The sequence below is a fragment of the Geotrypetes seraphini genome, chromosome 6 (assembly GCF_902459505.1).
Source record: "Geotrypetes seraphini chromosome 6, aGeoSer1.1, whole genome shotgun sequence".
Lineage (NCBI taxonomy): Eukaryota > Metazoa > Chordata > Amphibia > Gymnophiona > Dermophiidae > Geotrypetes > Geotrypetes seraphini.
Window position 1 is genome coordinate 9,908,136 of NC_047089.1, and position 27,803 is coordinate 9,935,938.

Below are 27,803 nucleotides of genomic sequence, written 5' to 3' on the forward strand. Positions count from 1 at the left end.
TGTAAGTACTTGGAGGGCCTCAGAAAAAAATAGTTAATGTTTTATTAAAGAAATGACAATTTTGCATGAGGTAAAACTTTATAGTTTATAATTCTTTCCTTTTGGCTAAGTCTTAATAATAATATTGTCATTTATAGCTAAAGAGACATATGATCGAGAAACTGTTTTATTTGACTTTTGTGATTATGATAAACAAACCGAGGGCCTCAAATAGTAGCTGGCGGGCCGCAAGTTTGAGACCACTGAGTTAAGGGGAACAGTTAATCTTCTGGCTGGGTTGGAGGGCAGAGGGGAGAACAGGACAATCGAGCCATTGTGACATCACTGATGAGGTTGGCTCTTATTGGTGGAATGAGGCATTATGACATCACAATCTCAGCTCTGCTTCCCAAAGACAAACAGGATGTCATGGTTACAGTTAAGGGGAACGGTTAATCTTCTGGCTGGGTTGGAGGGCAGAGGGGAGAACAGGACAATCGAGCCATTGTGACATCACTGATGAGGTTGGCTCTTATTGGTGGAATGAGGCATTATGACATCACAATCTCAGCTCTGCTTCCCAAAGACAAACAGGATGTCAAGGTTACAGTTAAGCCAGTGGTCTCCAGCTCAAACCCTTTGCAGGGCCACATTTGTGATTTGTCGGTACTTGGAGGGCCTCAGAAAAAATAGTTTATGTCTTATTAAAGAAATGACAATTTTGCATGAGGTAAAACTCTTTATAGTTTATAAATCTTTCTTTTTGGCTACGTCTTAATAATAATATTGTCATTTATAGCTAAAGAGACTGTTTTAGTTTACTTTTGTGATTATGATAAACATACCGAGGGCCTCATGTGGCCCCCGGGCCACGAGTTTGCGACCACTGGCCTAGAGTCAGTCTACACTGTTTTTCTGCTTTATTTTTCAGCTAGGCACCAGACAACAATGACAATTATAAACACTGACGATTTAGAATGATTTAAGTACAAGGGGGTGCTGAAAGGTTCTCAGCCCATACAACCAACTTCCTAACTTCCAAGCGTGTCGCCTTATTTTGTTAAGTGCCAATCTGCAGAAACAAAATTCTTTGTTTTGATCGTTGATTGAAATGGTCTGGTGGCCGTGTTAGTCCACTTTTCCAAACAAAAAAAAAAACCAAAACAAAGGAAATATTTTGATTGGGACTAACTCAATGCATTTTATGATGAGCTTTCGAAGGTAACCCATAAGCAAATGTCGACAAAACCAGAATATATAAGGAAAAGATGAAAGCATTTCAGGATCATTCTCTTCTTAGTTGGGCTGAGAACTTTTCAGCACCCTTCTCCTACAGCTCTCTGTATGCTGACAGACAAACTAATAAACAACATTTTTTTAAAAAAATCTCTTTTGCTGGAAGAACTTGCAGACGGCCCTATGGCTTGCTAACGTTATTCAAACCAAACAGCAGGGTCAGGCGTGGGGAGGGGAAAGGAGTACCAGGCAGAGCAAGGCTGAGCTGAACATCTGATGCTGCACGAAGGAAACGAGGCTTGGCCGGATCCCTTAAATGGGAAACCGAGAAGAATTCCTCCTCCAGTGCCTTGCCTCCCGCTCTCTCTGCTTTTTGCTGGACCCAGAAGATGCAGAAATTTGAATAAAACAACAGTCCGGCAGGTAAGTCCACGATGAAAACTAAGACCTGTGTTTTTTCACTGATGGGCCGCCACGGGAGCGGACTGCTGGGCACGATGGACCTTTCGGTCTGACCCAGCGGAGGCAACTTCTTATGTTCTTAAAAGGATCTTCCTTCCGGTGGGTCTTTAACTTATTTGGTTAGATTTTTTTGTTGTTGTTCTGTTTTGAAAGTGTTGGACGGTGGTTTGAAAAGTTTGGTAAAAAACCAAGTTAAACACCATAGTCTCCTTTTACTGAGCTGCGCTAACCCCGTGCTACGTGACAGAAACTAACGCCATTGCGTCTAGTGTGCGCAATGCAGCACGTGCTAGGCGTGCACTAAAGCCGCTAGTGCAGCTTAGTAAAAGGAGCCCTTGGTCCAGCGCGTTTCCCGTTTCATGGTATCATAGGGGGAAAAAAGCTTAGGAAAAAACTGGGACCGCGCTTGTTTTAATTTGCGTTTTTACCAGACTTTTCACACCACCCTCCAAAAAAGCACAGTTACTTACCGTAACAGGTGTTATCCAGGGACAGCAGGCATATATTCTCACATGTGGGTGACGTCATCTACGGAGCCCCGATGCGGAACGCATCGGGGCTCCGTAGATGATGTCACCCACATGTGAGAATATCATGCCTGCTTGTCCTGGGATAATTCACTTTAGCCTACTAGGTAGTGAAAATGTCACTGTATTATATCCCTTTTTTTGTTCTTAAGAGTTTCCTAGCCAGGAAAGAAAAGGGTAGGGACCTGGAACAGAGTGGGAATTTCAGCGTAATATAAGGAATGGTTCTTCTCCTAAGTGTTCCTTGCTCCTATTACATTATTTTGTCTATTATTCGAGGAGGAGGAAGAGCTCTTTTTCCACAGTCAATCGACAGGAAGGAAATGTTTGTGCACTGGAAATCCAGTGGAGAGGTCTGCACGGGAACAGGGATTGCGGGAATCCCCCCCTAATCCATGGGACTCCCACAGGGACCCCCCTCTAGCCAACGGGACTCCCACGGGGATGGAAGGCTTTGGAAGCAGGGTTGGTCCATATAATATAATGGACAGGTCAGCCTTAGTAAAAGAGGAGGTTTATAAGTTAATTACCTGAACAGAAAACAAAAAAAGGATTCCACCAAAGAGATTCCACAAGGAAAACAGCAGCGCAAACACAAAATAAACTGTGAAATTGATGATCCTGTCAGAAGCAATTGCTGCTTTTTATGGGGACGGGCGGGGATGGAGGTAATTCCTTGCGGGGATGGGTGGGGACGAAGAGGATCCTGACGGGGACGGGTGGGGACGGAGAGGATCCTGACGGGATCGGGTGGGGACGGAGAGGATCCTGACGGGGATGGGTGGGGACGGAGAGGATCCTGGCGGGGACGGGCGGGGACGGAGAGGATCCTGGCGGGGACGGGTGGGGACGGAGAGGATCCTGACGGGGACGGGTGGGGATGGAGAGGATCCTTGCGGGGACGGGTGGGGACGGAGAGGATCCTTGCGGGGACGGGTGGGGACGAAGAGGATCCTGACGGGGACGGGTGGGGACAGAGAGGATCCTGGCGGGGACGGGTGGGGACGGAGAGGAACCTTGCAGGGACGGGTGGGGACGGAGAGGAACCTGACGGGGACAGAGAGGATCCTGGCGGGGACGGAGAGGATCCTATGGGTCGGGTGGGGACAGAGAGGATCCTGGCGGGGATGGGTGGGGACGGAGAGGACCCTGACGGGGACAGGTGGGAACGGAGAGGATCCTGATGGGGACGGGTGGGATCGGAGAGGATCCTGGCGGGGACGGGTGGGGACGGAGAGGATCCTGGTGGAGACAGAGATGATCCTGGCGGGGACTGGTGGGGACGGAGAGGATCCTGGTGGGGACGGAGATGATCCTGGCGGGGACGGGTGGGGACGGAGAGGATCCTGGTGGGGACGGAGATGATCCTGGCAGAGACGGGTGGGGACGGAGAGGATCCTGGTGAGGACGGGTGGGGATAGAGAGGATCCTGGCAGGGACGGGTGGGGACGGAGAGGATCCTGGCGAGGACGGGTGGGGATAGAGAGGATCCTGACGGGGACGGGTGGGGATGGAGAGGATCCTGCCGGGGATGGGTGGGGATGGAGAGGATCCTGACAGGGACAGGTGGGGACGGAGAGGATCCTGGCAGGGACGGGCGGGGATGGGTGGGATTTCTGTCCCCATGCAACTCTCTAAACCAGTGTAAGCAAATGTAGCTGAAATATATTTTCTGGCTGTGGGGTCCCCAGGATAGAAAAGTCCTTATCTCGTGTTCACAGAAGATGCAGGCAACTTTTAGACTGTAAACAATTTTTAATTGACAGAAAACAGGCGGAACCAAAGGAAAACAGGTGCATACAAAAGACAGCAAACAGAGGTGGGATATCCCCTAGAACAACTCAGAACAGTACAAAATCATGTCATTTATACCCACCCCAGAAATCTCTTCCAAATCACCCGAGACGCAGGCAACTTTTAAGTACGGTAAACCAGATGGGATGTTAAGATATCTCCACAGAGTACGCAAAGTTGGTTTCACCATTTTTAGTATGATTGAGAAGAAATCTGGGATACGAACTCCTCTGGGCAAGCCACTTTATCACCTAAGTGCCTCAGTTTTAATCCTAAATCTGATCCTGAACAAATCTCTTTATCTCCCTTTGTCTTGGTCTCTAACAATGCACGACCCTGGGCATATCATTTGATCTCCCTGTGCCAGTTCTAATCTGGGCTCCGTGACGCACTCTGAGTGACCCTGGGCAAATATCACTTTATCTCCTTTTGCCAGTTCTAATCTTGGCTTTGTCACTGACTCTCTGAGTGACCCTGAGCATATCACAATCTCCCTGTGTGAGTTCTAATCTGGGCTCCGTCACGCACTCTCTGAGTGACCCTGGGTTCATCACTTTATTTCCCTTCAGATAAAAATAAGGCATTTCTCATACTCTGCATTTTCTGGTCTAAATTAATCTAGAGCAGGGGTTTCAAAGTCCCTCCTTAAGGGCTGCAATCCAGTCGGGTTTTCAGGATTTCCCCAATGAATATGCATGAGCTCTATTTGCATGCACTGCTTTCATTGTATGCTAATAGATCTCATGCATATTAATTGGGGAAATCTTGAAAACCAGACTGGATTGCGGCCCTCGAGGAGGGACTTTGACACCCCTGATCTAGAGGAAAGAGCATTTCAGAAAATAGTTGAAGACTTTGCTGTACGAACGTGTTTTTGGTTCCAGCTTTAAGAATGTTTAAATTCCTCTGTTTTCTACTTTCTATGCAGTGTGGTTTTGTGTTTGTTTTTAATTGGGGTCCTTTTGAGGACATGTCCAGGGTTCCGGATGGCTTTTCAAAACCTGGCATCAGCTTTTCAAAAGCTGTATCGGGCAGGGAGGAAATCCGCGCATGCGCGGCCATCGCGTGGTGATCTCACACACACACGTGCACGTGACATCACCACGTAGCATGTGTGGACTTCCTCCCTGCCCAAGAGCAGGCAGCAGGGCGGGGCTAGGACAGACTTGGTGCGGGATTAAGGCAAGGGCGGGCGTAATTAGGCAGGCCTGGGGGCGTGGCTAGGGGGGTCCGGATTTTCCGAAAGGAAAATCTGGCAACCCTATTTTTAGCGCATTGTTACTCACCTAGATTTGTGGCTTGGCGGCTTATAAATTATTTTAAATAAATAAATAATGCTCTCCGAGTATAAAGCAGGGGTTCTCAGCCCAGCCCTCAAGACTCACCCAGCCAGTCAGGTTTTCCGGATACCCACGCTGCATCTATATGGATAGAGATCTGTGTACAAAGGAAGCAGTGCATGCTAATTTCTCTCATGCATATTCATTGCGGCTGCTAACATTTACTGGCATTAACAATTTGGATTTCCACATGCATCTTATAGCAAGCAACTCAAAAGTGGCATTGGCGGTGGGAGGAGCATGGGCAGCTCAGGGGCGTTCACTAAAGATGCACGCAATATTACCGAATATCGGGGATCCACATCTAAGTTACACACAAAATTTATAGCAGGTTTCAATTGGTGTGTAAATCCTCGCCCCCGCGATGGGCCCGAATCCCGGCAGTATGCACTCTTCGATGAAGGACGCCCATTATGGAAAACTGTTTGGTGCTAAATTTTGAGCAGAAGTCCAACCTGAGGTTTATCAATACTAGAAGGCTTAATCAAAGGAAAAGGATCTCAGAAATCCACGCCAGAAGATCATACAATCTCACATAGGCTATAGTGTGGAGGGGGTTTTCTTTCATCGATCCAAAAACCTTCAAATTTTATATTGTGACAAAAAAACATTTTTATTTTAGGTCTTTTTCTCTTTTTGTATTTCAAAAATCACTTTCACTTTTCTTGATATTAAATATCAACAATGTGTCCACTCATCATTAATTTTTTAAACTTCAGTAATCAGGGAGTAGTTAACTTATGCGTCTTGTAATTGCAATGTAGCTTTACTTGCTGTATAGCTGCCAGCTCATCAGCTAAGTACTGTGTCTGCCAATGGGACCCGTTTCTCAAGGCAAAAAACTATTACAACACGCCAATTTCGTTGGTAAAGGGTTTAAATTTCATTTCGGTAGATATTTCACTGACCCAGGGAGCCTGCAATCCAACGTCATCGCCGCAAATCCATAAAACCAAGCAAAGTTGACGGTGAAATTCTTTGAGCATTCCTTAGCCATCTATGTAAATTGTACATAACTGTTCTCTGGAAACTCCCTACGAGCCAGACGATGCTGGCTTGGAGCCCACTTCCCTGTTTTTCAGAAGAAGAATCATCTGGTCGGCTTGTTCTGGATTGTTGTTTCCACATCAGTCCGTTGTCTGGTTGCTGGAAAGTCAAGGCTTCTGTTTTAACAGCAACCAAAGCCTCTATCTTTGGGCGAGATTCACTAAGCAAACCGATCGCGTACCGCTCGGTTTGCGCTCACTTTCCGACTCCGGCTCGATTCATTAACCTTCCTCCAGACCCTATCCGCACCCCATCCGATCTGCGCATGCAAATGAGTAAAAAGGCATGTAAATGTCTTAACGCGTCGATTCATGAAACCATTTGGTCCAAACCGACTGGCCTTTCCTGTCCAAAAAGTTACAACTGCTGAGGACCAGTCGTTTACATCCTCGCCGGCTATTTCTGCCTAGCAACTGATGCGTGCATGTTAAGAACGCCTTTAAAAATATATATATACAGTGGTACCTTGGATTATGAGCATAATCCGTTCCAGGAGCATGCTCGTAATCCAAAATGCTCGTTTATCAAAGCGAGTTTCCCCATAGGAAACAATGGAAACTCGCTTTGATGCGTTCCCCCCCCCCCCCGAGAACCGGCATTGCTTCCCTCGAAGCCCCCCCCCCGTGATCAGGCACCCCCCCTGCGATCCGGCACCCCCCCTGCCTCGAACCGGCACCCCCCGCCACGATCCGACCCCCCCGACATGATTGGGCATCCCCCCGCCATGATCCGACCCCCCCCTGACACGATTGGACACCCCCCCGACATGATCCGACATCCCCCCCGACACAATTGGGCACCCCCCCCCCCCCCCGCCGCTTCTTACCCTCATCTGGGCACTCTTGAAAATCGGCTTCTTCCTCTGCTGGGCCTTGAGCATCTGAGCATGCTCAAGGCCTGCGAGTTCACTTTCAGAACGTGAACTCGCAGGCCTGGAGCATGCTCAGATGCTCAAGGCCCAGCAGAGGAGAAGGCCGATTTTCAAGAGTGCCCAGATGAGGGTAAGAAGCGGCGGAGGGGGGGTGCCCAATTGTGTCGGAGGGGTCGGATCGTGCTGGGGGGTGCCCAATCGTGTTGGGGGGTCGGATCGTGGCGGGGGGGTGCTGGATCGCAGGGAGGGGGTGCCAGATTGCGGGGGGGGGGGGTGCTCGTAAATCGAGCCATGCTCGGTTTCCGAGGCACCGATTTTGCAAATGTTTTGCTCGTCTTGCAAAACACTCGCAAACCGGTGCACTCGTAAACCGAGGTACCACTGTATTCCCCTACAAAAATCCAAAATATATCTAAACTTTTAAATATATGTAAACTTTCATCTACATAAGCGTTATAAATATATTTTTATTTTTTTGGAATGCGCATAGCGAGCGCGAGAGTGAATCTCGGCTTTTTAATGCGCATGGCAAGAAAATCGCGGATTAACCCCGTGCTTTCCTTGCGCATTGTACATTTCAAATATTAATGCCAAATAACAAAAAAAACCCACAAAATCCTAAATCAAATATAACTTTTAAGGGCCAGCTATCCCTCCCCCGGCTAGATTAAACCACACCCCATTTCTACGCAGTGAAGTCCGAAAGAGCCAGCGCATGCGTTATCAGCTTCAAAACCAACAAGGATACAGTGCGCACGCTGGTCGATCGATGTTTCAGCGCTAATAGCGGTGTGGTTACAATTGGATCATTTGCATGGACAAGCTTTACTGAATCGATCGGCTAAAATGACTCGGAAATGGATAGGACATGAATAGGGCAATCAGGTCACAGACGGACAGCGAGGAACTCCAGAGAGATTTGAGACAACTAGAGAAATGGGCAGAAAAGCGGCAAATGAAGTTTAATGTAGAAAAATGTAAAGTGATGCACCTGGGCAGGAAAAACAAGGAGTACCAGTATACCTTGTTTGATGTAACTTTGGGAAAAAGCGTACAAGAAAAGGACCTGGGGGTATTGATAGACACTGGGATTGTTCTCCCTTGAGAAAAGGAGACTGCGGGGGGATATGATCGAGACCTTCAAAATACTGAAAGGAATCGACAAAATAGAGCAGAGAAGATTATTTACATTGTCCAATTTGACACGGACAAGAGGACATGAAATGAAGCTAAGGGGGGACAAGTTCAGGACTAATGTCAGGAAGTTCTGCTTCACACAGAGAGTGGTGGACATCTGGAATACTCTCCCAGGGGAGATTATTGCGGAATCGACAGTCCCAGGCTTCAAAAGCAAACTAGATGCATATCTCCTTGAGAAAGGCATATAAAGATATGGTGGCTATAAAATAAACCAGGTGTATACCTGGCGGGGCCTCCGCGTGTGCGGATCGCCGGACTTGATGGACCGAAGGTCTGATCCGGAGATGGCGCTTCTTATGTTCTTATGTTCTTAGGACCCTGAAGCCGTCAGCTCAATGCGCAGCGACGGCAAAAAAAGCAAACAGGATGTTGGGCATGATCAAGAAGGGTATCACGAGTAGATCTGAGGATGTCATAATGCCGCTTTACAGAGCGATGGTCAGACCACACTTGGAATACTGTGTCCAACATTGGTCCCCCTACCTAATAAAGGATATAGTACTACTGGAGAGGGTGCAGAGGTGAGCGACGAAGCTTGTAAAAGGTATGGAGAACTTGAGCTACAAGGATCGCCTCAGAAAACTAGGATTATTCACTCTCGAGAAGAGGAGACTGCGAGGGGATCTGATAGAGACTTTTTAAAATACTGAAAGGATTCGACAAAATAGAACAGGAAACAACTTTATTCACAATGTCAAAGGTGACTCGGACAAGAGGTCATGGACTAAAGCTGAGGGGGGAAAGGGCCAGGACAAATGTCAGAAAGTTCTGCTTCACACAGCGAGTGGTGAACGCCTGGAACGCTCTCCCGGAAGAGGTTGTGGGGGAAACCACCATTCAAGGTTTTAAGGGCAAGTTGGATGCACATCTTATTGAAAACCACATTGAGGGATACGAATAACTAAGGTATTCGCCAGGTTAGGCCTGGCTGGGCCTCCGCGTGTGCGGATCGCCAGACTAGATGGACCCAAGGTCTGATCCAGGCATTTCTTATGTTCTTAATAGATTTTGGGACTTTAGTGAATCCTGCCCTTTTTTGTTTTAGGGGGTTTTCTGCGAGGTCCGTTGTGAAAGAAAAGCTATGCGGATGACATAACCATCCTCCTTCCATTCGACATCCATAACCCAATCTCCACAGGAAGCCTGAAAACTACACTGGAAACAGTAGAAAAATGGATGACAAATCATAAGTTGAAGCTGAATACAGACAAAACCAAATTCCTACTACTAGAAAAGGACAAAAAACCATCCCTTACAGAACTGGAAGTAAACTCAATCAAGTACCCAATTCAGAGCTCCCTCAAAATCCTGGGAATACAATTAGACAGATGCTGCACAATGCAAACGCAAATCAAAAAAATCATCCAAAAAGCATTCTTCACAATGCGAAATCTAAGAAAAATTAGAAAATTCTTTAATAAAGACCAATTCAGGATCATTGTCCAATCCCTTGTGCTAAGTATCGTAGACTACTGCAACAGCCTTTACCTACCTTGCCCAATCAACACAATAAAAAAACTACAGACCGTCCAGAACACAGCCCTCAGACTCATATACTCACTCAACAAATACGATCACATTACCAATGCATACTTAGAATCTCACTGGCTACCAATAAAAGCAAGAACACAATTCAAATTCTACTGTCTCCTATTCAAAGTAACCCACGGCACGGCACCCAGTTACCTAAACAACCGTTTTCACTACTACCTCTCACCCAGAAGAAGGAGAACACAGAACCTTTTCACCTACCCACCTCTCAACGGTACTCGACGTAAGAAACTTTACGACAACCTTCTGGGGACACAAGCAGCTAAAATTGACTCTGACATCTCAAAACTACTGACCAAAACAACAGACATAAAAGAGTTCCGAAAAGAAATAAAAACACTACTGTTCAAAAAATATCTCCCATCACTCTAACCACCATCTAATGAGTTCTCAATCAACTCCTTTGGGAACACCCACATATAGTATCTCTTTGTCCAACCCAATCTAAACACTCTACAGTCCATTTCATCAACACTAAGTAACCAACATCATACATTCATCAACATTATAAATACACCTCGCCTACAGTTATATGATGCTACTCTCCTCCTGAAGAAACTCGATTCAGTTCAAGTAACACCTTCTGTGATCTAGAATGTATTGTAATTCTTTTATTCTCCACCCGATGTAACTTGATTCAATTGATATGTAATGTCTTCTGTGATATTGAAGTAACATAATTCTTTACTGTTACTGTAACTTACTCTTCTCCTGTAATGTAATTCTACTGGAAATGCCCAGATATCTTCTATTTTGTAATCCGCCTAGAACCGCAAGGTACAGGCGGAATAGAAATCCCTAATGTAATGTAATGTAAGAAAGCTACTGTCTACATATGAAGCATCACGTGTACAAAATGTGGAGCTCAATATTCAGCACGGTCCACACCTGGATGTTCGGCAGCACTTTCCTAGATAATGCCATTGGATACCCAGGCAGATGGCTGCAGGTATCGCAGGGGTTGTCCGGGGCCAGAACTGAGATGAGATTTAGATGCACTGCAAACACCAAAGAGATCCATCTAGAACAGTGGCTCTCCAGCTTTTTAGTTCTGGCACACTAAACGGAGCAAATGCTTTTCACAGCACATTATAGTTGAAATGATAAAATTGCAAAACCAACAAAAAATTTGCATTTGGAGATAATTTATTTCAAGTTCTTCAAGCTATTTATGGGTAATTGTAACAACGGTGAAACAAAAGTAGATAGAATTGCTAATCAATGCGATGGATGTGCTTGTTTTCGAGTGCAAATTAATTCAAAACGCGGTTTGATAGCTGACAAGCAAACACGCATTTCATCATCCACCATCTGCGTTCTCTCTTTTCTTCGATTTAATTTCTGTCAGAGTTGAAAATCCACAAAAATGACTTGCCATTAGTTTTCCAAGACCCATCACGTCCGAAGAATTATGCTTGTCTGGGCGGTTGTATCCTTACGCACACAATCGCTCCTAACATTACATAACATAAGAACATAAGCAGTGCCTCCGCCGGGTCAGACCATAGGTCCATCCTGCCCGGCAGTCCGCTCCCGCGGCGGCCCGAACAGGTCACGGCCTGTCTGAGTCACCAGAAGGGGCCCCCTTGCCACCTTGGTTTCCCATTGAAGTCCTATCTTCCCATCGAAGTCCTAATCCTCCGGTCTTGCACATCCACGACCTGGTTGGATTTCTATACTTATTTCCTGGTTAGCTTTCTATACCTGTGTTACATCCCAGAACCTCTCTCAGTATCCCACGATCCCCCTATCCCTCAGGAATCCGTCCAATCCCTGTTTGAACCCTTGTACCGTACTCTGCCTTATCACTTCCTCTGGTAGCGCATTCCAAGTGTCCACATTGACAGACTCTTGTGTACGTGACGTACATGTCATCTAGTCTAGTGTATGCTTATGAAGGGAATTTTTTTAAATCAAGTAAAATTCCGGAATCTCTTCGGGAAAACCCACAGTTTGAGAGACACTGGTCTAGAAAATAACGAATTGGAAGGGTTTGTGAGAAAAACATCCGTCTGCTTGATGTTTTTGAAAATGACACCCCCCTCCTCCCCCCCCCCCGATGTGTGTTATCTTTTCCCTATTTTATTATAAGGCATTCCTTTCTGACCTGTTTTATCAATTGTAAACCATTTTGCTGTGCCTTCAGGAGGGGCTGTAATAACCTAACTAGAGAATGACACAGGGACAAATGTTTCTCCATCCCGTCCCCATGAGTTTTGTCACTGCCACTGTCCCTGCCCCATTCCCGCAAGCTCTGTCTTAAACGCACAAGCCTTGAACGCTTATGATTTTAAAGTGTTTGAGGCTAGTGCAGATGAGGACAGAGCTGCCGAAAGTTAAGCCCTGCCACCTTTTGCCAGCGCACGCAACCTTAACCAGTGAAGCTCTCAGCACAACGCCCCCACAATGCGGCGCGATGTATATAAAGTAAAGTGAGGGGGGGGGTTCCCCCCCCACGCCCCCCCAACGGAGCACCCAAAAAAGATTATAAAAAAGAGGATATGAAACTTAACATTATAAAAAATAGGATAAACTGTCGGCCATTTTTTTAAGGGCTCCGACGGGGGGGGGGGGGCATGGGGGGGAACCCCCCCCACACTTTACTTTATACAGATCACGCCTCTTTTTTTATAATCTTTTTTGGGTGGCGGGGGTTAACTTTTTGGCGGGGCTTATCTGGAAAAGATCCAAAATGAGTTCTCTAAAACCAATATAACCATAACACTCTGCTTCAGATCCTGGTAGCTTCTGGAGGGCTCAACCCAAAGGCAGGTCAAGCTTCACTTCCTAAGAGCCCAGCATTCGCCTAGAGCAGACCTGACCTGACCTTTATCTGCCATGTTGCTGAGTTACTATGGTAGAAGGTGCCATACGATTCCAGAATGTTTTTCATTATCACGACTGTTCTAATTACCTTCACTGCTGCAGACAGCTTTCTGCCTCCGACCTCGCTGTGCTGACTACACGACAGATCTTGCTTGGGGTAATAGATTCTTCTGTGTGTCTAGTGCTGTGCCTTGATTCCCCCCCACCTCTGCATCACAACACAGACTTTTAATTTCTTCACATCCATAAACTCCCTTTTCTTCTACCTATCTTTCACTTGCCCAGGGGGATCGCCTTTTTTAAATTGACATATTAAACTCACCCTGGTGCTGTATTTTAATTTAATCTATCAAACTGTTTAAGAGCAGGGACAACAGAGCAGAAATTTGTGGTCCCCTGGGCGAACTAGCATGTAGGGCTCCCTTCCGCGATTGCCTCCCTTTTGTTTTTCCCCTTTGTGTTTATTCTCTCAAAGAAAGAATTGTAACTTTTCCCTTCTCTTCTCCCTGACTCATGTTAGTTTAATCTGCAAGTCTCTTGTTATTTTATTGGATGTTATAACTATGTTTTTTTTTTAGAAAATTGTACATCGCTTAGCAAATTGAATAAGCGATTCATCAAATACCAATAAAAACTTGATATAGTTTTAATGTCATCACACAAGGACAAAATATACATGCAAGTGTGCAGGTGATTTAAATGTATACAAGAATGTGTATAACAAGAGCTGCTAATGACATATCCCCCCTTGAAACAATTTACACTTATGCAGACGACATCCTCGTCCTCGAGACTGATTCGAACCTCATCAACCTGTCTAATGAACCTACAATCCTGGGCCCACATTGTGCAAATGAAATTGAATGAGTCCAAAACAAGACTTCTTTGGCTCGGTCCAAAACTAGATCACCTACCCACCTCCATCCCACTACCCTCTGGCTCCTCTCTGCAGCTTGAGTTCTCGAGCAAGGTCTTGGGCATCATCATTGATTCCACATTGTCCTTCAATGACCACCAACAATCCTTGGTAAAAAAATGCTTTTTCAGCTTTCACATGCTGAGGAAAGTTAGATCCTGCTTCCATCAAAAACATTTTACCCTCCTTGTCCAATCCATCATCCTCTCCAGATTGGACTATTGCAACTCTATCTACTTAAGCCTAACTAAGAAAAACCTCCACAGACTCCAACGGATTCAGAATGCCGCGGCCAAGCTCATCTTCGCTAAAAGTAAATTTGACCATGTCTCCCTGCTCCTGGCCAAGCTCCACTGGCTTCCGATTATCGCCAGGGTCCACTATAAATGCTCCTGTTTAGCTTTCAAAATCCTACACGGTAACCTCCCCCCCCCCCTTTTATCCCTCTTTCTTGGAATTCCTCAAACCCTAATACCACCAGATCCTCCCACAAATTAAAACTATCCTTCCCCTCGCTAAAAGGCATTTCCCACACTGGAAAGCTAGGGACCTCCCTTCTCTTCAAAATCACAGAGCTTTGGAACAACCTTACCTCCCCTCTTCGGAACTTGAGCTCTCTTCAAGTTTTCTGCAAACATCTGAAAACCTGGCTTTTCTCAAATATGTAAGTCTCCCTCCAACTTAGGAATCAAGGATACTCTTATATCTTGCCAGGAGTGTGAACTCCTCCCCCTGCAGTCCATTGGAGAGATCAATCTGCCTGCTTTTAAATATCAGCAGCAGTGGAGATCAACTGCTTTTACACCTAAGCAGCAACGAGACCAGCCACAACCACCGAGAGCACACAGACCCGATCCTACCAAGAGTGTGAACTCTTCCCCCCATGCAATCCGCTAAGAAGATCGACTGTCGGCTCCGGGCGGCTTTCCCGCAGAGGAGAGAATCCTGCATTCACCGTGGGCCTCATCTGGGGCAGCCTCCTTGGAGCGGCTGGGGCACGGGCAGTGTGTCTGGGAGGGAATGCATGGATGGGAGAACATCGCAGGGGAGGAGACATAGGCATCCTGGGACTGTCTGCCAAGTCTCTTCCCTGAAGAAGCCCTTTCTGGAAACGTCAATCGCTCCTCCTAAACTTACTTGCTCCACTTCATCACTGACGCTGAAACCGTGGATTGAAGACAAAGTTTTATTATATTTTTCTTTCCAGCTTATGATTTATCTTTAATCTTATCTATTGTTTTGCCTTTTGTCTTTGTTTTGTTCTATTTCTATCATTTAAATTTCTCCAGAATTCTACTGTTCAACTTCTGCTTCTATTCCTTCTGCTTCTATTCCTTTCTCTCCTCTCTTCTACCTTCCAAAGTATTTAGATCAATGCTGTCTTGTTAAAATGTTTATTTTATTTTTATTTTTCCTCTAACTCTACTTTTCACTTCTCTATTACCCTCCAGGTACTTTAGTTAGATTGTGAGCCTTCGGGACAGTAAGGGAATTTTTCAAGTACCTTTCTTATTTCTAATCTTAATGTATATTTTCTGTAAACCGCTTAGAACCTAACGGATGTAGCGGTATATAAGAAATAAATTACATTACAATTACATTACATCTTGGCATCCCAAGTCCTCTAAATTTGCTTCACACTTCTATCTCTAACCCTCTGTTGTAGTTCCTATTTCTTCTAATGTAAACCGTGCCAAGCTCTACGAATGTGGAGATGATGCGGTATACAAACCAAAGGATTAGATTAGATTAGTTTCTGTAAAGCATGAGACGTAGAGACTGGTAGATGTATCACGTTCCTGAAAAACACAACCACGTGTCCCTGGAAGAAACAACCCCCACTCTATTGTATAGGTACGCTGCTACGCAAAGCTTGCTTTGATAATGAGAAGGGTGTTTCCCCCCCCCCTGGGCCTTGGTCCAGTAGGCCCCTGCTGGGATCTGTCCCTGTTTAAGAGATTTAACAGAGAACAGAAGCAGGAGATGAAAGAAGTATTTTTCATAAAACATAATGTTAAAGAAGTCGGGACCCCAATCTTTCTGAGAATGTTTGCTATCTCCAGAGTCCTGGCATGTCCCAGGACTCTGGAGAATTACAATGAATAAATACAGCAGCAAAGAGTCTGGATCGGGATGACACATCACCCGTTCTCCTTTGTTTAGGTTATTTCTCCTGGCACAAAGGGGTCAATTTTAAATTTTAGCATCTGGATTTAAGGAAGTTCAGCTATAACGAAACTCCTTTTCCAAATATTGGGTATTTGGGCTCTGGTTTATCATTTTTGTTAAGCCATTTTCTCCACTGTGTGCCTTGAAGAGAAAAACCTTAATTCAAGCCAATAAAAATAACATGAATCTCCGTTGTCCAAGGCTACACACTTTCAAGGTGCTTCCAAAGAGAATCTTGTGGACAGAAAGAGTACTCCAAAGAAACGTATTAATGTAATGTAATTTATTTCTTATATACCGCTACATCCGTTAGGTTCTAAGCGGTTTGAAAAAAATATACATTAAGATTATAAATGAGAAGTAAAAAGGTACTTAAAAAATTCCCTTACTGTCCCGAAGGCTCACAATCTAACTAAAGTACCTGGAAATTAATAAAGAAGAGAAAATAAAGAACTCTCGTCGCTTAATTAAAATCTCAGACATGGATTGCAGGGGTTACGAACTGGATCCTGATTGTCTAGGTAGGCAGGGCTAATCCTGGCTAGACCTCTATTGCAGGGATCTCAAAGTCCCTCCTTGAAAGCATTGATCTCATGCATATTCATTGGGGAAATCCTGAAAACCCGACTGGATTGCGGCCCTCAAGGAGGGACTTTGACACCCCTGCTCTATTGTGCTCATAGATTTAAGAATCCTGCCTTTCTTTAAATAACTGGCAGAGAACTCTTTGTGTAATCAGAAGATCGGACTAAGCTTCTTAAAGGAGAGGAAGTGACTGTGGCGACTTTCTTTTCCCCTTTCCAATGTCACTATGGGCAAAGTTTTCTTGAAAGATACAAGGTAGCTAACCCCCCCCCCCCCCCTTTTACAAAACCATGAAAGTGGTTTTTTAGCGCCGGCTGGCGCACTGAACGCTCTGCGCTGCTCCTAATGTTCACAGATCCCCCCCTCCCCCCCTTTTTTTTGTAGCGCCGGCTGTGGCAGTAACAGCTCCAACGCTCATAGAATTCCTGTGAGCGTAGGAGCTGTTACCACCGCGGTGGTAACAGCTCCTACGCTCACAGGAATTCTATGAGCGCTGGAGCTGTTACTGCCACAGCCGGCGCTACAAACCGTGCTATGCTTTTGTAAAAGGGGGGAGGGGTTTCCTATGAGCATTCAGCATGTCGGCCTGCTCTATAAACCGCTTTTGCGGTTTTGTAAAAGAGGGGTATTGGATCTCATGGTAGGCAGGAAACACAAAGTAACAGCAGTCACAGGAAGACTGACATACAAAATCCAATGCCTCACCTGTGATTACCTTACTTCCTGTTACTCTTATTTTTCTGAGAGTATAAACACATGGCCTTATTTAGCCTCTCCACATACTCAAGTTCTAAGACTGTAGAACAGCAACATGGTATCTGGTTTATGTTTCAATGCCGTCACGCAACTGCTTAGGTTTTGTTGTCCACCACAGCGTGGCACTGGGTATTGTTATCTTTTCATGCTCTCACACTACACTCGGCCACGTCTTTGCACCATCCTAAGCCAGGTCACTGGGAGAGCATGCCATCCCAATCTACTAGAGACTCCTGAGCGATGGTGATATTCTGTGAAACTCAATAACCCATCTAGGACGCTAGTTTACAATTGTTGTGGGGCCACAGATTAATAGCATCTGCTAATCAAGCTCTATAAAATGTATTTATACTTACAGCAAAAGCTTGTGTACATTCTAACATGTTATGTTCTTGCTTTCAAGTGATAATGATGTCCAGCATGGCCACCTCTGCGATGCCTGAGAGGACCAAAATTTACAGGGCGGAGTTTGATGGAATCACATACAGGATCCCCGCACTGGTCTACATTGAAAGTGAAAAGATCTTTCTAGTCTTTGCCGAAAGGCACAGGATAGTGAAAGATAAGGACGCAACCGACTTGGTGATGAAGCGGGGCCTCTACAAAAATGGTTATGTTGAGGTAGCGTTAACTAAAGAAAGAGTTATCCGATTGGGGTATACAAAATGTGTTATAATGGGCGGGGGATGGAGCTGAACCATCATCATTGTCACTTGATGTTCAGGCGACATCATTCTGAATTCTTTAAGTTAAGGTTTTGGCTTTTAGAGGGCCAGCAATTCTTTTGTGCTCCACTAGGACTTTCACCTCAGGAAGGACCTGCCTCTGTTGGGCCAACAGCCTCACACGTCTGTATTCTTTTGTTTTATATCTCTCCACAGCCATCATTGGTCAAGGGCTACAAACCATAACTCTTTTTGGAATAGGCTCTCCATTTCCCAGAATGTCACCCAGTTCCTAACAAATCTAAAATCCTTCTCCCTGCAACATTGTCTCATCCGTGCATTGAAACTCTGGAGCTCTGCCTATCTCATGGGTCCTACACGTGCACTTCTGAAAATGTTATCCTTGAGGTTCTGGATTTTAGCTATCTGCCTAAGAGCCTATATTTGGCTTCCAGAACCTCCCTACCACATTTTCCTATGTCATTAGTACCCATACGTATCAAGACAGCAGGCTCCACCTCAGCACTGTCTAAAATCTTATCTAGGTGAAACGTGATCCTTATGTCCACATGACAGTCAGCTGTCTACAATGCCTAATGATTGAATTTCCTACTACAATGGCCATCCTAACCCTTCCCTCCTGGCAGAAGCCCTTGGAGATACATCCTCAATGCAAGAGGATATTGCATCACCTGGTGGGCAGGTCCTGGCTATAGGATTACTTCCTACTTCACTGGGGTGATGCTTTACTTTAAGACTTCCCTCCTCCAAGACGGCACAGGGGCTGCCAGACTGAAGGTGGGACTTCTCTACAATATCCCTGTAGGTCTCCTCTCTGTACCTCTGTCTCCCTCAGCTCCTCCATGTCTTCTATTCTATAGCCTCAAGAGATCAGACCGTTCCCTGAGTGCTAGGAGCTCTTTGCACCAAGTACACACATACAACCTCTCACCAACTGGAAGATAATCAAACAGGTGACATAGTCCAAAAGACTGGATAGCTCTCATCTTGCACCTGGACTGCTGCCTGCATCATAATATTGGTGATTTCTTGTTTAAGTTGCTTAGGGAGTGGGAATATGCACACAAAGGTCCCCTAAGACTGCTAGTTATAGGTTAGGCTTTGGTAATATTTAGTTTGTATTATTAATTTGTAAATATTATTGGTAGGTTCCCCTCTAAGGATTTAGGAGGCTGTATTTCAAACAGCTAATTAATTGCTAATAGAGATGCCCTAATTGCTTTTGTAGCCTTCTAACTGGTTCAAGGGCTATAAATCAGAGATTAGGCCAGGAGTGGGCATGAGTTGGGGTGGATGAGATGAAATTAAAGTCTAAACTGAGACTTCCTTTGCCTATTAGCTGTGCTTTATACCAATACTATAGCAATTTTAAAATAGCTCCTTTAAACGCTAGCCTATGAACAGTAAGGAGAAATTAGGTTCTTACCTGCTAATTTACTTTCTTTTAGCTTCTCCAGACCAGTAGAGGTTAACTTTACGATTGGGTATATATCTAATCATGACCAGCAGGTGGAGACTGAAAACAAAACTTTGGGACAGTATATCCTAGCCCCTCCTCTCTATTTCCCTCAGTCTGCCGAATAGCCAAGCAGAACCAAGAACTGGAAAACAACAGAGAGAAAAAACAATACTCCGAAAGGAGTAACAAATAACATACCCAAAAATGCTGTTGGAAAATGCAGAGGAGAAATTCCCGAAGGAAGAAGGTCCCCACAGCTCGCCAGCTAAGCCAGCCGAGCCACAGCCGCTGTTCTTCAATTCTCCCCGGCCCTAGAAAAATACTAGAACCCGCAGCAAAAACCAAAAACTGCCCGCGCAACAGCCCCAACAACAACAACAACAGACAGGGTGGGGACCTCTACTGGTCTGGAGAAGCTAAAAGAAAGTAAATTAGCAGGTAAGAACCTAATTTCTCCTTCTTTAGCACTCTCCAGACCAGTAGAGGTTAACTTTACGATTGGGACGTACCAAAGCAGTCCCTCTCACGGGCGGGACCCCCGAAGGGCCGATACCAGAACACGCTCACCGAACACCGCGTCCCGACGCGCCTGAACATCTACCCGATAATGTCGAACAAATGAATGCAAGGAGGACCAAACCGCAGCCTTACAAATATCCACCGGAGGCACGAGCGACGACTCAGCCCAAGAAGCCGCCTGACCCCTAGTGGAATGAGCCTTGAGAAACTCCGGAACCTGCTTCTGACTCAGAAGATAAGCGGAAGCAATCATCTCCTTGATCCAACGCGCAATAGTAGCCTTAGAAGCGCCAGCCCCCCGACGAGGACCCGCCAGAAGCACAAAGAGATGATCGGAGCTCCGAAAATCCCGGGTCCGCTGCACATAAGCATGGAGGACCCGACCGACATCCAACTTGCGCAGCTGTCGTTGCTCAGAAGAACCCTCCCGACTACCCAAGACCGGGAGGACCACCGATTGATTGACATGAAAAGGAGAAACTACCTTCGGCAGAAAGGAAGGAACAGGCCGCAAAACAACCCGCTCCTTCGAAAACTCCAGGAAGGGAGCCCTACAAGAGAAAGCCTGTAGCTCAGACACCCGTCTAGCGGAAGTAATGGCCACCAAAAAGACCGACTTCAGCGTAAGGTCCTTCAACGAACAGCCATCCAACGGCTCGAAAGGAGGGCGCACTAGAACAGAGAGAACCAGATTGAGATCCCAAGAGGGAATCGAGGGCCTTATGGGAGGCCTGATCAACTTGGCCGCCCTAAGAAAGCGAATCACATCAGGAATGGCTGACAAACGCTGACCTGTCACCAGCCCCCGAAAAGCCGACAGGGCCGCCAGATGAACCCGAAGAGAAGACCAGGCCAGGCCCCTATCCAGGCCATCCTGCAAAAACTCTAGAATGTTAGGCAGAGAAGCGCGAAAGGAGACTACTCCCCGCGCTCGGCACCATTCCTCAAAAAGACGCCAAACCCGTACATAAGCCCGAGAGGTAGAAAGCCTCCGGGACCCCAAAAGTGTAGAGATCACCTTGTCGGAATATCCCTTCTTACTCAGGCGGCCCCTTTCAAGAGCCAAGCCGTAAGACAAAAGGGAGACGGGTCGAACATGGGAATGGGACCCTGCGTCAGAAGATCGCACTCGAGAGGCAGAGGAAGAGGATCCGCCACCAGATGCCTCACCAGATCCGCATACCACGGACGACGAGGCCAATCCGGAGCCACCAAGACCACCAGCCCCGGATGGCGAACAATGCGAAGCAGTACTCTGCCTACTAATGGCCAAGGAGGGAACACATACAACAGCCCCTCCGTTGGCCACGGTTGGACCAGAGCATCCAGACCCTCGGCCAGACCGTCCCTGCGACGACTGAAGAAGCGGGGTACTTTGGCGTTGCCACTTGTAGCCATCAGATCCATCAGGGGCTGCCCCCAAGCACGCACTAGCAACTGAAACGCCTCGGCGCCGAGACACCACTCTCCCGGATCCAAGAAGTGACGACTGAGGAAGTCCGCCTGAACGTTTTCTACCCCGGCAATGTGAGAGGCCGAGAGGTCCAGAAGATGCGACTCCGCCCAAACCATGAGCCGAGCCGCCTCCTGCGCCACCAGAGTGCTCTTGGTGCCCCCCTGACGATTGACATAAGCCACCGCCGTGGCATTGTCCGACAGGACTCCGACTTGCCCAACAAAAGGGAGTGGAAAGCCAACAGCGCCAGCCGGACCGCCCTGGTCTCCAACACGTTGATCGACCAGGAGGCCTCCTCCGTGGACCAGGTTCCCTGAGCTGAGTGACCCAGACACTGGGCCCCCCAACCCAGGAGACTCGCATCCGTAAGGAGCACCGTCCACTGCGGAAGATCCAGACCCACCCCCTGAACTAGGTGAGGGGTCCGGAGCCACCAACGCAGACTGCAGCGCGCCAAGCCTCGCAGGGGAACCGGAACATCCATCCCGTGCCTCTGGGGAGACCACCTCCGGAGCAGAGCATACTGGAGAGGACGCATGTGGGCCCGCGCCCACCTCACCACGTCCAGGGACGCCGCCATCGACCCCAGGACCTGGAGGAAATCTCGCGCCCGAGGACACCGGGACGCCAAAAGCAGGCGAATCTGAGACTGCAATTTGCTCACCCGGGCCTCTGGGAGGAAGACCTTCCCCAAGGAGGTGTCGAACAGCACCCCGAGGTACTCCAGACGCTGAGCCGGAACCAACCGACTCTTGGAAAGGTTGACCACCCAGCCCAGCGACCGGAGAAACTCCACCACCCGAGCCGTAACCCGGGAGCTTTCCTGCAACGACTTGGCCCGAATTAACCAGTCGTCCAGGTAGGGGTGTACCAGGATGCCCTCCGACCGCAAGGCTGCCGCGACGACCACCATCACCTTGGTGAACGTCCGGGGAGCCGTGGCCAGCCCAAAGGGAAGCGCACAGAACTGATAGTGCCGACCCAAGATCGCAAAGCGCAGGAAACGCTGATGAGAGGTCCGAATAGGAACATGCAAGTAGGCCTCCGTCAGATCGAGAGAAGTGAGAAACTCCCCCGGCTGAACCGCCAGAATGACCGACCGCAGCGTTTCCATACGGAAAGAGGGAACCTTGAGAGCCCTGTTGACCCCTTTCAAATCGAGGATGGGCCGAAAAGTCCCCTCCTTCTTGGGCACCACAAAGTAAATGGAGTACCTGCCCGTGCCCCACTCCGGGGGGGGGACTGGAACTACTGCCCTGAGATCTAGCAAGCGCTGAAGGGTCTGGCGAAACGCCAGCGTCTTTCCAGGAGTCTGACACGGAGAAGCGAGGAAAAAATCCGGCAGAGAGCGGGCGAACTCCAGGGCATAACCGTCCCGCACCACCTCCAGGACCCACTGATCGGACGTGATCTCGGCCCATTTGGGAAAAAAGTCGCGCAGCCGGGCCCCCACCGGAACCAAGGGGGGCGCCGGCAAGGCGTCATTGTGCAGGACGGGAAGCGGGGGAACCGGCGGAGGGATTCCCTGCCCCCCGACGGGCCCCCCGAAAGGGCTGCATGCGCTGGAAGAACCGACCCCGGGAAAACCCCGGAGACTGGAAAGAAGCAGCCCCACGCCCAGGGCGATACTTGCGAAATTCCCGCAAACGCCCCCGGGCCGCACCACCCCGAGACGCCGGGCGGGCACGGTCCTCCGGCAAACGGGGAACTTTCGAGTCCGACAGAGTCTGAATCAACTTATCCAAGTCCTCTCCAAATAAAAACGACCCCCGAAAGGGAAATTTAGTAAGCTTAGCTTTGGACGCAGCATCCGCCGCCCAAGCGCGCAGCCACAACACACGCCTTGCGGCCACGCCAAAAGCCATGGACTTAGCCGAGATCCGCACCAAGTCATACAGAGCATCCGAGAGGAATGAGGCAGCCATCTCAATCTTCGCTACCTCCTGATCCACCAGAGACCAGTCGTCAGACTCTCGATCCAAGACCCGCTCCGCCCACCGAAAGACGGCGCGAGCGACCAGTCCCCCACAAATAGCCGCCTGGACCCCAAAGGCAGAGACTTGAAAATTTTGCTTAAGGATGGTCTCCAATTTGCGCTCCTCAGAGTCCCGCAAGGCAGAACCGCCCTCAACAGGCACGGTATGCCGCTTGGAAATAGCCGAGACCACCGCATCCACGACTGGCGAAGCTAACGTAGCCCGATCCCCTTCAGGAATGGGATACAGGCGAGCCATGCTGCGCGCCAGCCGAAACGGCGTCTCCGGCGTTTTCCACTGCTCAAGAATAATATCCCGAATATCCTGATGCATAGGAAAAGAGCGGGAAACGGAACGGATCCCTCGTAACAGAGGGTCCCCCACACGCGGAGTCTCCGGCGGCGCGTCCTCAAAACGCAAAGCCGAAGAAACCTGTTGAATAAGGTCAGGCAGCTCATCTCTCTGAAAAAGGCGCACCACGGACGCCTCGTCACTGGAGAACGGGAAACCCGACAACCCGCCGCCAGCTTCCGTCCCCTCCAGAGGGTCCTGGAATTCCTCAGAAGGGTCCAGGTCCTCCTCCAGACCGACACGTTCCTCCGACCACAAATCCTCGTCCCACGACACCCGCGGACGCTTGGACAAGAGAGGCGGCGGAGGGGACGTCACGTCAGACGAGAGAGGCAAAGCCGCAGGGAGCGCGGAGGAAACCCCACCACCCGAGACCCCCTGGGCGCAACCGGGACCCCCAGCCGCCTGAAAATAGGCTTTGCATAATGAAAAGAAAAAATCAGGGGAAAAACCCCCCGAGGGTCCCAAGGGACTCCCTGCCACAGCAGGGGACCCAGCAGAAACCTGCCCCTGCTTAGCCAAAACAGGGGGAAGGTCACCTGAGGTGGAAGACAAAATGGAGGGGCCAGACAGAGAAGATGGCGTCTTTCCCGCCAAAACAGCTCCCTCCATAGCCTGCAGCGGCTGAGAGACCTGAATAGTCTCAGCCGCTAAAACAGGCAAGCCGGCATCAGCTGTCAAAATATCAGCTGAGAGGGAATCCTCTAAAACCCGACCGTCGGCGGCTCGGGGAATCCCTCCGTGGGCGGACGGAGAAGACCGGGCTTCTCCACCGTTCCCTGCCGACTCGCGAGGCACCATCGGCGGGGAGCTCTGGGCGCCTGCAGCCGCTGCCGACGGAGCTCCTCCACCGCACCGGCCTGAACACCGCTTGCACAGGCCGGCCGCGAGTGCCTCGCGTCTGGAGCACAATGAGCACTTTTTCCCTTTAGAAGTGCTCATTGCTCCATACGCGACCTAGCTGTAAAAAAGTGCCGGTTAGTTGAAAAAATACAGTAAAATACAGTTTTCTTAAAGGGATACAACCCTCCAGACCAGCACTACCTCAGGATTTTTTTTTTTTTTTTACAGAACAGACTCCACAGGCTCTCGAAGCAATATGCCTTGCTTGATTTAGGGGGCAAGGCTTACTGCTGAGGCTCCTCTAAAAAAATATGGGGAGGTGGAGGAAGTGGGGGGAGGGACCCCGCTCGTGACCCGCCGGGTTTGACACCCCCGAGGTCGGACGAACCCCCAAACAGAGTCCGTCCAAGCTCCGTCCGGCTAAAAACAGGGACAATAAACCTCTAAACAAATTCCAACAGCCCTACCAAGGGAGATGGGTACAGATCACTCAACACCTGCTGGAGACTGAAAGAAGACTGAGGGAAATAGAGAGGAGGGGCTAGGATATACTGTCCCAAAGTTTTGTTTTCAGTCTCCACCTGCTGGTCATGATTAGATATATACCCAATCGTAAAGTTAACCTCTACTGGTCTGGAGAGTGCTAAAGAATAGAGACTTTCTACACCCAAGTTTGCAAGCAATTTCCCAGCAAAGTCCTACCAGTGGAGAGCTCTCTGTCTTTGACAGACAAAAATCATCTCAGAAGCAAAAATGCTTGAAAAATAATAGTAAGGCTCAAATCACATCAGTGTGATACTACAAAGTAAACTTGAGGGAACTTGTGAAGTAGGATCTGCATGGCACCTGAGAGACCTATTTCCTGTTGGTGTCATCTGACCATGTCACCACTCATATGTGACCAATTCATCCTACTTATCAGTAGAGAACTACAGTCAGAATCCAGCTAGTGAAAAGGAGAGGAGGGCTTCCTGCCTTTCACACTGCCCACCTACACTCCCATTATTAATGCAGTTTTGGCTGGGAGAGCAGGATGTTCTTCAAACAATCCTGAAAGGCTCAGTTTCATAAGTGTTAGTGGTAATAAGAACATAAGAATTGCCGCTGCTGGGTCAGACCAGTGGTCCATCGTGTTCAGCAGTCTGCTCACGCAGCGGCCCTCTGGTCAAAGACCAGCGCCCTAACTGAGACTAGCCCTACCTGCGCACGTTCTGGTTCAGCAGGAACTTGTCTAACTTTGTCTTGAATCCCTGGAGGGTGTTTTCCCCTATGACAGACTCCAGAAGAGCGTTCCAGTTTTCTAGCATTCTCTGGGTGAAGAAGAACTTCCTTACGTTTGTACAGAATCTATTCCTTTTTAACTTTAGAGAGTGCCTCTCGTTCTCCTTACCTTGGAGAGAGGGTGAACAATCTGTCCTTATCTACTAAGTCTATTCCCTTCAGTACCTTGAATGTTTCGATAATGTCCCCTCTCAATCGAGGGATAAGAGGCCCAGTTTCTCTAATCTTTCGCTGTACGGCTGCCTTCACTTGGATCCAAAACTAAAAATCTAACTAACTAGTCTAGTCTGCCAAATCAAAACATGCACCGCTGTCACCAAATTGCTGATCAGTCTTGTGTTTTATAGAATCTAGTATTGAGCTAGACACGGGACCTTCCTTGAACAGGGAGGAAGAGAAAGTCACAAAGAATGCCAACATATTTAATAAACTGGATCAGGTCAACCACCAGTGTTTTATCAATCTCAGTTTAGGAAATGCATACTTTGTTTACTATAATTGAAATTGTGCTTTTTTGTATTTCTCAGTGGGAAGGCATGCAACCCTTACATCACGTAGCCATGAAGGACTGTCGCACCAAGACTCCTTGCCCAGTATACGAGGAGAGCAGCCAAATGCTATTTCTGTTTTTTACCTGCATACCAAACAGGATTTCTGAGAGCCAACAGAAATGTAGGGGCAACTCTACTCAGCTGTACTATGTGTACAGTAAAGACTATGGAATAACCTGGAGCCTCCCTATTGACTTGACAAATATGATTACCAAAGCTTTTCCTAAGTTGGCTACCTTTGCTGTAGGGCCTGGGCATGGCATCCAGATACAGTCTGGCAAACTTATTCTTCCTGCTTATGCCCAAGTAGCAAAGTTAATGTGCCTATGTATTTTCCCGTGTTATATCCAATCAACATCTTTTTATGTTTACAGTGAAGATAGGGGGAAGACTTGGCACGTATCCAAGGGCATCCAGAAGTTTGAGACCTCAGAGTGCCAACTGGCAGAAATTGTCAGCAAGAGTGGTGAGAACATAATATACTGCAATGCACGGACCACAGGCAAAAGCCGGGTGGAAGCCCTGTGCCAAGTGGTTGGGGCAGAATTTCATCATGTACAGAGAAGTAAGAAGCTGAAGGAAACCAACACTGGATGCCACGGGAGTGTGATCAGTTTCTTTGGCAAAGAAAAATCACATCAAGAACCCAAATGTGGGCTTTTATATTCTCACCCCACCACAAAAAATCAACAAGATTTAGGGGTCTGGTGTAACATGTCTCCTGAGCGGTCTAAGGGCTGGTCCAGGCCTCATATCATTTACCAAGGCCCCAGTGGTTACTCTGACCTGGTTCACTGCAAAGAAGCAGACATATTTGCCATTGTGTTTGAGTGTGGCACTCAGATGGAGTACGAAGAGATTGCTTTCTGCTTTTTTACACTAAAGGATGTTCTGGAAAATACAAAAAAGAAGAAAGGCATTTTTGCAAAATTCAGGAAATGATTTATTTTTAAAAACTGCACCATAAGAAATATTTTGAGCGTCTATATTTCTGCGAGTGGAAAAGTACCGGTATATGATTCTGGGAAAGTCACTTTACTTTCTCTTCCATGCCCATCGTTATCCACCCTTTTGCCAACATCACTTGCTCTATAGACTTCAATGAGATCTCCATCTTTAATATTTCATTTAAACTATTTTAAATTTGTGTAATACAGATACAAATAAAATGTTACATTCTCATGCCGAGTAGCTTGTACTTTTGCTTTGTTCAGACCACACTGTGGTCATCCTAACATATGCATCCAAATAGGCTGCAGGGAGAGGCACATGAGGACACAATCCCATGCCCTCCCTTAACCCATTATAAATTCTCTATGTATTACAATGAAATGTATTCTTAACAGTACATTAAAAGGCTTATTGGGATATCGTGAGGAATTTTCTGTTAGTAATGTTCAAAATTTTCCTCTGAAGTCCTAC

General features: G+C 47.6%; 1 protein-coding gene across 1 annotated transcript; it reads left to right on the forward strand.

The window, feature by feature from the left end:
- The first annotated feature begins 1,381 nt into the window (after positions 1-1,381).
- LOC117362639 (sialidase-3-like) lies at positions 1,382-27,569 on the forward strand. Its single transcript, XM_033949351.1, has 3 exons — positions 1,382-1,638; positions 17,663-17,880; positions 26,358-27,569. Exons 2-3 carry the CDS (start codon positions 17,668-17,670, stop codon positions 27,321-27,323), a joined length of 1,179 nt encoding a protein of 392 aa, XP_033805242.1. The 5' UTR covers positions 1,382-1,638; positions 17,663-17,667; the 3' UTR covers positions 27,324-27,569.
- Positions 27,570-27,803: the final 234 nt, after the last annotated feature.

Excerpts from the sequence above, each read along its gene's own strand:
- LOC117362639 (XM_033949351.1), top strand. The coding sequence starts at position 17,668 with ATGATGTCCAGCATGGCCACCTCTGCGATGCCTGAGAGGACCAAAATT. Across the intron at positions 17,881-26,357 it reads ACAAAAATGGTTATGTTGAG|TGGGAAGGCATGCAACCCTT; the intron begins GTAGCGTTAACT and ends TGTATTTCTCAG.